Genomic DNA, 13,204 nt, shown 5'->3' on the forward strand with positions numbered 1-13,204 from the left:
TCAGTAGCACAATGGAGAGTCTCTGAAAATCTCTGAAATGTGTCTACGTGTTTTATGAATCAAATGAGCACATGTTGATGTTCTACTTGGTCACTTTCTCACATCAAATGTTTTCAGAACTTTCAAAGTAAAAGTGGAGAATCAACAGAGATATTTAGCCTCAGTGTGAACAAGGTTTTTAACGCTGTAGGTTCCAAATGCATCTTGGGAAACTTGGAAGTATACTTCAGTGGGAACGCTCATCATCCTAATCATATTATAGTATATACTAGACAGTATATACTCATTGAGTTTATAGCGCTGACACGCTCTGGTGGCTTAAGTTAGTGAGTAAATCACGGATGTTGAAGACACACAAACCCTGAGAATAGGAGTTACTAAAGTTACTAAATGATCTAAAAATCAGGCTGAATGTTTCACTCCAATAGAAAACAATGGGATGTTTACAGACAGTGGGGCCATGTGACATCATCAATCATGTGATTTCAAGATGGAGGAAAACAGGCTCTAAAACTGTAAAGTAGTCCCATTTTTAAAAGGCAATAAAATGTATATGGTGCATAATAATGAGTTTTGTTAGACATAGATCTACTAATAAGGACATTTAGAGGATTTTAGGACTTACAGTATTTATAAAAACACGTGTTTCTCTCTAAAGGCAGAAAAACATGCTTGAGCTTCTGTAACAGTGAAGTAAAAACTGAGGGTGTAAGAAAAAATTATTTAGCGATATATCGCAATGTTTCACTGCACGATTATCGTATCGATCCTGAAAATGTTCGAATCGATTTTTTAAATCATGGTTTTTAACGTAAAAAACTTTAAATGTCGCTAACATATGCGCAGCACGTAAACTGGTCACGAGGTGTCAGTGACCTTGTTAAACTACCTCAATCCTCAATACACTTTATTTTCATAAAACATACTGGCTACTTTTATACATATATGTGGTTACTTATTGTTAAGAATTTATCAGAATCTGAACTTTTTTGAAAAATGTATATTGACCCTTTGATAAACATACCACTTGATTTTTATGTTGGTTGTTGAATTAAAGTTAGTTACTATTTAGTTGTTCTCACAAGGTTAAAAAAAGAAATAAATTGTATTTCATATCATATTACTTATGAGATATATCGTATCGTGACATGCAAAGCGTAAATTGAATCGTATTGCCAGATTCATGTATGTACACCCCTAGTGAAAACATTGGGACCTGATTGATAAATGGAGACTTTGGTTTGATTTAATAAGTGTATAATGTTGGATCTAAAGATGGAAGCACCACTGGGTGCTATAGAATAATTAGCGCGTCCTGTTAGGTTTCTGATTTATTCAGACAGGCTGACACATGGTCCGCTCCCTCTGGATACCACAAAAACATTTACCTCCTTAACTGGCAGACCAGTCCCATCATTTCAGGATCAAGTTTCAGCGCTCGATAGTATTGATTACACATTTCAACACATGTTGCTGCACACACGCCGCGCCACTGGTGGTGGCGGCACACACGCACGCACACGCATACGCACGCACACATGGCCCTCGCTGCATTAAGAACCAAGGAAGGAGGTTTTCTAAGAGCTCCAGCGCAGGTTGAACTCCACCAGGCTAAAAGGTTTAATTATGGCCAGTTGACAGTTTGATGAGGGCGAGGCTTGGAGTTCCTCTAGCTGGCATGCTTTTGGCAGCGTGCTCACATGTTTGGCTTGTGTAGCTCGCTCAGGTCCTCAGAGGTTCATCAAAATGCCAAATGTTACTGTGCACCATGATGGAGAGCTATTCTGAGGCTGCGCTGCACAGGACACCAGCTTACAGTGTGTGTGTGTGTGTGTGTGTGTGTGTGTGTGTGTGTGTGTGTGTGTGTGTGTGTGTGTGTGTGTGTGTGTGTGTGTGTGTGTGTGTGTGTGTTTGGATGAATGCTCGCACTGCTCAAGTGCTACAAAAAGAATGCAAAAATACAACAAATGGAAAGAAAAAAAAATGCAAAATACCAACACATTTTCCATAAACACACAAAATGAGTTCATGAAAACATACAAATTTAGAGAAAAATGCACAAAAGACAAATTAAATAATCAAAATTATCCCAAAAACACAAAACAACAGAAAACTAAACACAAAACAATACAAATATTGGGAAGAAAAATTCACAAAACGACAACAAACATACACAAATTGTGAAATAATACACATAGGAAACCCATACAATACACACACATCCCCATATGAACAAATATAGTTTAGTTTTTAGTAGTTGACAAAAATAACAATGTATTTAGATTTTGTTTTGTTCAACTGATTTTTTCACATAAAATATTATGACAAAAACTTTTAGTCAACAAAGTTAACAGTTCCTGTGTTAATGACCGATCGGAGCGTTCACACAGTTCAACAACAAAGTGTTTGTGTGTTTCTATTTCTGTTGTGTGCTGTTGTGGAGTCACATAGTGTGTTTTTGTCATTTTGTGTGTTTTGAGTGTTATTTTGTGCATTTTTTCTCTCATGTCATGTGTTTTTGTATTGATGCTGTCATTGTGCCTGTTTTCTGTCATTTTTTTGTTGTTCTGTTGGTCTTTTTTGTAAATATTTTTGTTCATCGCTCTCCAACTGTAGCCGATGTGTGTGTGTGCTCGGCCTGCCTGTGTGCTCGGCCTGCGTGTGTGGGGCAGCACGTGTGTGTGCGTGTGTGTCTGTGTGTGTGACAAATGGTGACAGATATAAAGAAAGAGGAGGACAGGAAGCTGGAGACAGAGAGTGAAGACGACGCTCCACCTGTTTGACACAGAGAGCCTGAGAAAGTGCAGAGGAATGAGCAGCATGCGTGTGCGTGCGTGTGCGTGTGGAGGAGAATGGCATTTAGTGAACGGTATGCAGAAAAGCAGCTGATGAGGAGGATCACGCACACAAACACACACAAACACACGGAGACACAAACAAACTATTAAAATCATTCGATCAACAGAAAGACGCTGCCAGCGTGTGTGTGTGTGTGTGTGTGTGTGTGTGTGTGTGTGTGTGTGTGTGTGTTTGGACTCATGTGAAGAAAATGTGGGAGAAACCAGAGCCAGTGTGAACCAGACACTGATGCAAATAAACAAACAAAAATAAACAAAGGTATTTGATGTGCGGATGAGGTCAAGGGGGCGGAGCCTCACGTTAGCGCTGAGCATGTTATATTTGCTCCACACGGTGCAAAACATGCACTTGTTTGGTGTGAGTGGAGCAAACACAAACATCACACACACACACTAGAACGAGAGCCATTAAAACGACCAACAGAGGGCGCTACAGAACCACATGGTGCATTCAGGCACCGCTGGGACACATCAAGCTTTTCAGGAAACCTCCTCATGTTGCATCCCGAAATAAAGCAAAATGATGAATCAGATTTTTTTTAAAGAGTTTATCTATAAAGCATATTTAAATCCTGCTTAAGCTGATTAAACTGAAATAAAAAATCTCACGCACAAACACAAACACCGGTGCACACACACACAATAACACTCGTGGTGCGCGCACACACAAACTCTCTGCGTGCGCACACACACAAAAACTCGTAGTGCGCGCACAAACTCTCTGCGTGCGAACACGCACAAACACTCATGGTGTGCGTACACAAGAACTTGTGGTGCACACATGCAAACACTGCAAGCGCACACACACAAACACTCGTGGCGCACACACACACAGATCTGCAGATGAACAAACGTCTCTGCGTCATGGTCAGTGACTAATCGCACGACGCAACAAATCAATAATGAAATTTGTTGCCAACGCTTTTAATAATCGATTTTTGTCAATTTGATGTTGCAGCCTGATTCTGTTGATGCCTGTTGTCCACAGAAAAGACTCAGCAGGGTTCTCGCTAGGGGCCCCCTACGCTCTGTGTTGTTGTTTTTTTCTTTTTTAAGTGGTACAGTCGTAATAATTGTTGCACACTTGGACACTAAAGGGAATTCCAGGCGTGCATGGGTTGTTTTAACTCTTTTTAATCTGAATAATCCAGAAATATTTAGTTATTTACCTGCCCAGGAAATGCAGATATACATTTTCTATTCAGTAACTCTGGTGCACAATGTCCCTGTTAAGTAAACAAATAAAAACACAAACAATAAAAAACAGCAGCACTGTCTATTTAATACAGGCCATTTATTCAGATGCTCCCGTCACTTAGCTGCCCCTGATGTTGCCTGTGTGCATCCTCCACTTGGAAACCGTCAATAATTCTAATATAAACAGTGTAGCTTCATAATCTAAAAAAAAACCAATCAACTAAATAAAACAATAGAAAAATATGAAATTAAACTCATACATGCAAGCCACGTAATCTCCTACACTGAGCCAGTATAACAGCTGATCAGGTGTTCCCTGGGAGCTTTGGAATTACAAACAATAATTATTTTATAATAACTCCTTAGTTACAGCAGTTGTGCACCGTTAATTAGTTTTAATAAGTGACTACACGCACACACACACACGCACGCGCACACACACACGCACGAACGCACGCGCACACACACACACGGAGCAGTATATCACTATGATTTATGGGGAAATAAATGGGATCAGTGTGGGTACAGTAACAGAATCGTAGCACCCCCCGTGGTAGGGTCAGGGTGTGTGTGTGTGTGTGTGTGTGTGTGTGTGTGTGTGTGTGTGTGTGTGTGTGTTGCAGTGGTAATGGGCTCCGCTGTGTTAGTTGGGGGGGGGGCATGTTGGTAAACTGATGCCGAGGGAGCAAAGGTGGCAACGCAATAACTGTAAGAGAACTAGAACACACACACAACTCTGTGTGTGCATGCGTGTGTGTGTGTGTGTGTGTGTGTGTGTGTGTGTGTGTGTGTGTGTGTGTGTGTGTGTGTGTGTGTGTGTGTGTGTGTGTGTGTGTGTGTGACCGTATAAGGACTAACAGACACACTAATATAGACTGAACACAGTTGTCAGTCTTGTGAACACACACATGCTCACATACAGGATGTAATTCTGTTTTTGGTTAATTTTGTGTTGTTCTGTTGTAAATAATTGTGAGTATTTTTCTTGCTGTTTTATCCTTTTGTGTGTATTTCTGTAATAACATGTTTTTTTAGTGATTTGTATATTTCTGTTGTCATTTAGATAAGTTCTCTGATTTTTGTGTTTTTAGTCATCTTGGCTGTTTTTGGTTACTTTTGTGTAGTTCTGTAATTTTGTACTATTCTTTTGAGTTATTTGTGTATTTTTGTTGCCATTTTATACATTTCTCAGTTACCTTTGTGTTTTTTTAGTTGTCTTAGTTGCGTACTTATGTTGTCATTTGGTGTATATTTGTTGTTTTATATGTTTCTGATGTTTGTTTTAAATCTTTGTGTGTATATTTCTGTAATTGTACATGTTTTATTCTTGTTATTTTGAGCGTTTACAGTATGCTGTAGTCTAATATGACACGTGGCTGTGAAGCAGCTGTTTAAAAACACAGTGTGGGGTGATGAACGGCACTTTTCAGGGCGACGTGAACTCAGAATGTGTGATTAACTCTGGTGACTTTATGGTAAAGTCCCTCAGTGTGTGAGTGGAGTTTAAAAAGTGAAAGTTATGAAGTGATGTCTGAGACCAGAGAGTGTAGTAGTAGTGGTGAGATAGAGCGAAAGAGCCTGAAGGAGCTCAGCTCAGCACTCTACTCTCTGCTGGGTCCACTCCTGACATTTATCTGCTTTATTAGATTATCTCACACACACACACACACACACACACACACACACACACACACACACACACACACACACACACACACACACACACACACACACACACACACAGACACACACACACACACACACACACACACACACACACACACACACACACACCTTTCGATTCATTACAGTCCTAACTGCTTACTTGGGTTTATGCCCTCTTTAAATTAAAGCCCAGATAAGGCGGCGGCGGCTCAGGAGTCGGCCTGAAAGCAGCCATTGAGGAAGAAATTAAGCAACACTGTTTGTGTGTGTGTGTGTGTGTGTGTGTCTGTGTGTGTGTGTGTGTGTGTGTGTGTGTGTGTGTGTGTGTGTGTGTGTGTGTGTGTGTGTGTGTGTGCGTGTGTGTGTGTGTGTGTGGTCGTAAGGTTGGGCTTTAACGGGCTCATCTATAGGGACTCTGCTTCCCATCATTAGTAATTCAATTTGCTCTTTATTAGCGGCTGTTATCAGGGGCACAGACGGCCCAGAGACGCTTCCCTCACTCCATCTTCCTCCTCCTCCTCATCCTCACTCACGCCGGATCAACGACTCTGACTCTGAGATCTCGTCTTTAATTAGCCCACAAAGGGGGCGGAGCCAGAGGAATAGAGCCATGTGCCCACTAAAACAGGATCTTCGTGTGTTTCATTCCAGCGGTTCTCAACCTTGGGGTCGCAAGACACTGTTTGCAGGTCGCCAGATGCCTTCAAGAAACTAAAAATATATTTTTTAACAATTTGAGCCCATTTTTGCTTATTTTTACCCTTTTTCTGCACCAAACTCACCATATTTTAACCTGTTTTTTGTTCCTTTCAATGCATTTTTGCTACATTACTCCTACTTTTACATCACATTTCAATACAATTTCTGCTGGTCAATTTTTGCGTAGTTCTGTCGTAATTTTGTGTATTTTTTGTCAATTTTTTGTTTTTGATCATCTTTTTGTAAATTTCTCTGTTATTTTTGTGGATTTTTTCTGTTTTTGGTCAATTTTGTGTGGTTCTGTTGTCATTCTGTGTATTTTTTGTTTTTCTTGCCATATTTTTGCACCTTTTAATGCATTTTTGCAACATTACTCCCATTTCTGACACTTTTAAATCACATTTCAAGACATGTTCAGCACTTATAAACCCTTTTCCACCTAATGTCACAAACTGTATGTTGACCCATTATTGTCACTTTTCATCATATTTCATGCTTATTTTTGCCAATTTAACCACATTCATGATTTGCCTTGCCTAATATTGGCCAGTTATCACTTTTTCTGTCTGTTTTTGTCCACTCTAATTTGCAAATTTTAACCAATTTCTGTGGTTTTTAAAATCCCATTTCACCACCTTTTTCTATGTTTTTTTTTACTTAGTAGATTTTTACAACCTTATTCCAAAATCTAACATTTAAAACCTTTAAGTGTTTAATCTTCAACAGATTTACCACATACTCTTTACCATAAATATCTTTGTTTGGTATTTTTTGTTTCTTATTTAACCCTGTTATCATCGTTGGGGTCATTTTGACCCCATTCAATGATTATCATTCAAAAAATAATAGATTTGCTTCATATTTCATGACTTTTCCTCATTTTTAAGCATAAAATCATCATGTTCATTTGTTTCTGTGGTCGTTTTGTACCTGAAGTCTGTTTTTCTATTTATTTGTTCAGTGGCTTTATGTGTTTTTGTGTCTGGAGTTTGTTTGTGATAAATGCTGAGAAAAATAAGGGCTTAGTGTTTTAGTGTTTTTATTGTTGTTGTTATAATGAGTTAATGAGTCAGTAGCCAATCACAAGCTGTGCCTGCAGTTTGAGGGTTGACATAAAACATGTCGTATTCAGCACACACGTTACTCTGTGTGTGTGTGTGTGTGTGTGTGTGTGTGTGTGTGTGTGTGTGTGTGTGTGTGTGTGTGTGTGTGTGTGTGTGTGTGTGTGTGTGTGAGACGCAGCTTAAATCGTGAGTCGCTGTGGATGTAAATATAATAATAATAATATATGTTTTTAAATATGGTGTAAATGTGATAGAGAAGATTGTCCAGGTGCTGCGTTACAGTGTGATGGCTCCTCCTCTAATGTCTGAGTGCACAGATTACGCAGAGGAGGGCGTTGGAGAGGCTGTAAAAACAATGATTGCTTTCAATCAGGTCGACCCAATATTCTACAGTTCGTTAAAACAATCCAATTTGCAAAAGGATAATTATGCATTAGCTGCTTTTTATCACGTAAAGGGAGAGTTGTGCCGGGGCTCGATAGCAGCGGCGTCGCCCGCCTCCACCTCTGCAAATTACCCACTATCGCCACTTGTTCCCCATCACGGCTGAATTGGGCAATCAATTAACCTTCTCCATCCCCTCATCCCACCACCACCCCCACCCCCTCCTCTGTCAGCTGCTGCCCTCTGTTGGACACAGATGGAATGACAACTTAGTCCAGAGACAAAAACAACAAAAACACTCCAAACATCACAACCCTCCAGAATTACACAAGAAAAAAAAATCATTACATTTTCTATTCCCTCACATGAAAAGATGACATAAATATGATGACATCAAAAGGAATAAGAAACGGCCGCTGCACACACGACAAAAGCAAAATACCACCGAAAAACAACCAAGGACAAAAAAATAAGACCAAAAACACACCAAACATCAACAAAAATGAAACAAAAATAAATCATCTTCTAAAATAACACAGAAAGATAAGATTTTAGTAAAACACAGAGATTAGAAATGAAGTTTATTCACAGATAGTCTAAAAAAACACCACAAATTAGCACATACACGTACACATGCACATGCATTTATTGTTGCTGTCATTTTGGGTGTCTTTGCGTGTACTATTTGGTGTTATTTCTGTTTTTCTGTTAATTTTGTGTGTTTTTCTATTATTTTTGGCAGTCGTTTTGTGTGTTTGAGTAATTGTGTGTATCTGTGTTGTTATTTTGTTGTTCTGTATATTTTATTGTAATTTTTTATGATTTTTGGAGAAAGTTTGTAGATTTCTTGTGGTTTTCTTTTGTATATTTTGCTGTATATTTTGTATGTTATTTGCAATCATTTTGTGATTTTTGTTGTTCTTTTGTAGATTTCATTGTCATTTTTATGAGGGCTTTTTTTTAGTCCTTTTGTGTATTTTTGAGGAAATATATGCGTTTTTGTGCCAGTCATCCATAAAATGAGGGCGTTTGGAGGGAATATGAAACAACCGCTTCACAGAATAACAACAAGAAACTCAAAAAACAACAAAAATACACAAGCATAACACACACGACAGAATCAAAATAACGACCAAACGAGACCAACAACACACCAAACACAAATAAAACCACATCCTCCAAAATGACACAGAAAACAACAATTTAATAAAACTGAGAAAGCTGTGGATAAAAAGTGCTTATAATTCTGTTATAACAAAATGAAGGCACTGCATAGACAGTCCAAATGTCACTGTCATTTTGTGTTATTTTTTGATATTTCTATGTGTTTATCTGTTATTTTGGCAGTCGTTTTGTGTGTTTGAGTAATTGTGTGCATCTGTGTTGTCATTTTATGCAATTTTGTTGTTCTTTTGTGTATTTTATTGTAATTTTGTATGTTTTTTGGAGACAATTTGTAGATTTCTGTTATTCTTATATTTATCCTTTATTTTGTTGTTCTTTCATGGATTTCATAATTAGTTTGGTTTTTTTAGTCCATTTGTATATATTTTGAGTAATTTTGTGTGTTTATTTTGTGTGCCAGTTGTCCATCCAGTGTGTGTGTGTGTGTGTGTGTGTGTGTCTTACTGCTCCTGCTAGAGGAAGGTGAAAGTCTCCGTAGTTTGTGTTTTCCAAATGAAACCAGTTCTCTGCTGGTCGTCCTCCTGATCACACTGAACGTTCGTAGCTTCACTGGAGTCTGAGCGTTTCCTCTCTCTGATGAGACGCCACCGCTGTGACACACACACACACACACACACACACACACACACACACACACACACACACGTACGTACGTTACAACATCTGATCGAGTCCTGCTGTGTGTGTTTTTAAGCACGGAGCAAACCAATTGTACACGTTTTTAAAGAGGAAGTGTCTTTATTTCTATCATTTAAACAGGAAAAGCAACGTTTTTAGGCTTTTTTTTTATGAAAACATTTATTTTAGCTCAGAGATGGTAAACCTTTATCATGTTTCAATACAAGAGACAACAATGTTTTTGTGTAGTTTTGATGTCATTTTGTCTATATTTGTTGTCGTTTTCTACGTCTGGAGTCATTTTTTTGCATTTGTCTGTATCTTTGTATCTATTTTTGTTGTTTTTTGTATTTTGTCAGAAATTGTCTTGTGTTTTGTTTTGAAGGCCACCACTTACCACAAATGTCTGGTTTTTTTCCTTTATTTAAATCAGTTTTAATGACTAAATGTCACTCTTTTTTGGAGCACAAATATGACTAAATATCAACTCTTTACATTTTGTGTTATTGTTGTTTTTCTTCGGCTTATCTTATCTCACAAACAGAACAAGATTTAATTTTAAAACAGAAAAACGCTGCTTGTCTGGTTTTGGATGTTTCTGTAATTTTGTTTAGGTTTTGTCAGTAAAACAAAATAACCATTGTTTATTTGTTCTTTTGATTTGGTTTTAAAACAGAATAACCAAAGAACAAACAGTACACAGGTTATGGCCCTGACATCTGTGCTGTTTTTCTCAGTGTCTCTCTATTCTAACATGCTGCTGCCCCCTAGTGGCCCCTAGTTGTCCCTGTAAGAAGCCCTGACTGCAGCCTGCAGACGCTCAACATTCAATAAACCAATCGCGTCAGACTAACTCCAACCCTAATAAAAACCCATATCTATTTTCAATGTAACATATAAAATTATTTATATGGAATCATTTATTTATTTTGAGGTTGATTATTTTTAACTGTATAAGAATCACAGCACAATAGCATCCACCCCAAACTGCAGACTGCAGTCAGGGGTACTTCGTCCCTGCTGCACCCTAGTGCCCCCTGGTGGTCGGTGCTGTACCTGCTGCTGGAGCGTCTGATGATCTTCATCCTGCTGCGTAGCTTGAAGGCTCCAGGAGAGGAGGCGTTCTGTTGTGGAGAGGCTGAGGAGGAGGAGGAGGAGGGGCCTACAGGCCCCGCCCTCCAACGGTATGAAGATTTACGCCGAGCCGCCGTTGTCGCCCCCGGTGATGCCGCTGAGGAGGCGTGGCCTGCCTTCCAACGGTAGCGAGACCCTGGAGAAGCCTTCTTAGCTCCTGCTTTGATCCTCCTGGCGTCTCCTCGCTCTGATGAAGATGAACTCACCCAGCTGTACTTGGAGGTTTTAGACGCTGACCCTCCCGGGCGACCACTACGAATCGACTTCTTTGGAGTTTTTCTATTTACAGGGGTGGAGGTGGAGGCGGGGCTTCCATAGGCAGAGGCTGAGGGTGGAGGAACACGTGGAGGTCTCTGTGTGGTGGTGGTGGAGGAGGAAGAGGAGGAGGAGGAAGAGGAGGAGCTCTTTACCCACGTGAACTGGGACTTTTGTGGCAAAGCTCCGTCCACTGACTTCAGAGCAGACTCTATGTTTGGAGGCCGGAGCACGTGTGTCCCCTGAGCTGGAGTCTTTGAACCTGGAGCTTTCTGAGCTCCTCCTCCTCCTGCTGTGGGACTCTTTGTGGCTGGAGCCGCAGCTTTAGAACCGTGGCCTTTAGATCCATGGACGCTCGGGCCTGCACCATCAGCCCTTCTGTTCCTCAGAGAGAAGGTTTTCCTCCAGCTGCCGCAGCTTGGATCAGAAGATCCTCCTCCTTCTGGAGCCTGGGGAAGCCTCGGCTCCGCCCCCGTACGAGGCCTGTTGCCATGGATACTCTTATGTTGATTGATCAGATCTGAGGTCAGAGAAGAAGGAGATCAACGTTTAAATTTCCAGTGAAATTTAATTAGAGCTGTGGTTCTCAACTTTTTCAAAATAAAAGTCCTCGAGACCAGGGACCCCCACTGTAGCTGAAGGTGGTTGAACACAGACATGAACATTGAAGAACAGTCATGCGGAGACAGGACCATCTATAAGGGGAATAAAGGGGAGAGATTTTTGGGGTCCATCCATAAAGTCAGTAAAATGATGGTCTATTGTTCTATGAATCTGTGATAACCACATTTATTTATTCATCTGAATAATATCCACTGTTATCCAAGAACGTTTATTATTATTATAGTCATCTTAAAGATGGAAATCCTGGTTTTAATCACTAATAAAATGGGTTCAAAGTGACAAAAAATAGTAAAAAAAAAAAAAAAAAAAGGGTTCAAAGTGTCAATATTGGCATAAAAATGGCAAAAACGGTGGACAGAGAAATACACAAAATGACTCCAGAAACATACAATAGCAAATAAATAAGAATAAGAATAATAATATACAAACAAACACAAATATGTACACAGAAATACTCAAAAAAAATAAACAACACAACGACAGAGAAAAGAACAAAAATACACATAAAAATCAACTACACTTAAAAAGACACAAAAACATACAATTGACCACAAACTACACAATACAACCAGAAAAATATACACAAAAATGCTTTGTTTTTTCTTGTAATAAGGCTTCGATTGTTCTTTATTCTTAATGAATGTTGATAATGTGACCTTATGATTAGATAAAATCACATTTTCGTGATAAAAGTTGTCCATGTCTGCTGTAACACTTACACTATGTTTTGTTTTAACGTCTGTTTCTGAGGTTAACATTCATCTTTTTTAAGCTAACCAACTGACATTATTGTATTTATAACGTTGCTACATTGTGTTTCTAAGCATTATATGAAGTTTAAACTCTAACTGTGAGTCGCACGGTGTCATTTTTGGCGAACGTCAAAAGCCACAGATTTAGAGCTAACGGAGCTAACGAGGCTAAGCTCACGGTTCCCTACGTATGTTTAAAAAACAACTGTTAGTGAAAAGTTACAATGAAACGTGTGTTCACGGTGAGAAACACTGACTTTGAAGGAGTTCAATCTGCCTCTTCAGCGCCTCTCTCTCCTCCATGTTTACAACAGTTAAAGTCGACTCCTAGTGACGTCAGTGCGACGCGGGCTGATTACCTCACACATTTTTAAATCATCTTTTCCCTTGTTTTTACCTTACAGGCTGAATTTATACGAATAAACTTACCTTTTCTATATAGTTTTCAAGAGACATAATAATCACTTATCTTTAAATTTAAGACCATTTTGAATATTTATGGCAACATAAATAAAATCTATAAAATGTCAATTTATCCACAAAACCTATTTATACATAAATGAAAAGAGAATTTTAATTTTGTATTTTATTTCGACAGTCTTCAGAAAAACAAAAAACAGCAACAAACACTCAAAAAATAATTAGGAAACTAATATTACTAACCCTAACTATATTCTATTATATATTTATTGTTATATTTTTAATATAATTATTATATAATATAAACTTTCATATATACAGTTTATACATGTACATCAAACATATAGGC

General features: G+C 38.8%; 1 protein-coding gene across 2 annotated transcripts in view; it reads right to left on the bottom strand.

Moving 5' to 3' along the window:
* The window catches only part of zc3h3 (zinc finger CCCH-type containing 3), a 65,559-nt gene extending 52,747 nt beyond the window's left edge, over nucleotides 1–12,812 (bottom strand). For both annotated transcript variants that reach the window (XM_028443655.1, XM_028443654.1), the window contains exons 1-3: nucleotides 12,693–12,812; nucleotides 10,727–11,579; nucleotides 9,497–9,642 (exon numbers count right to left, since the gene is read on the bottom strand). In XM_028443655.1, coding sequence (XP_028299456.1) covers nucleotides 9,497–9,642; nucleotides 10,727–11,579; nucleotides 12,693–12,738 — 1,045 coding nt within the window. In that variant the 5' untranslated portion in view covers nucleotides 12,739–12,812. The remainder of the gene's footprint in view (nucleotides 1–9,496; nucleotides 9,643–10,726; nucleotides 11,580–12,692) is intronic.
* Nucleotides 12,813–13,204: the final 392 nt, after the last annotated feature.

This window comes from Gouania willdenowi, chromosome 4 (assembly GCF_900634775.1).
Source record: "Gouania willdenowi chromosome 4, fGouWil2.1, whole genome shotgun sequence".
In the NCBI taxonomy this organism is placed as follows: domain Eukaryota; kingdom Metazoa; phylum Chordata; class Actinopteri; order Blenniiformes; family Gobiesocidae; genus Gouania; species Gouania willdenowi.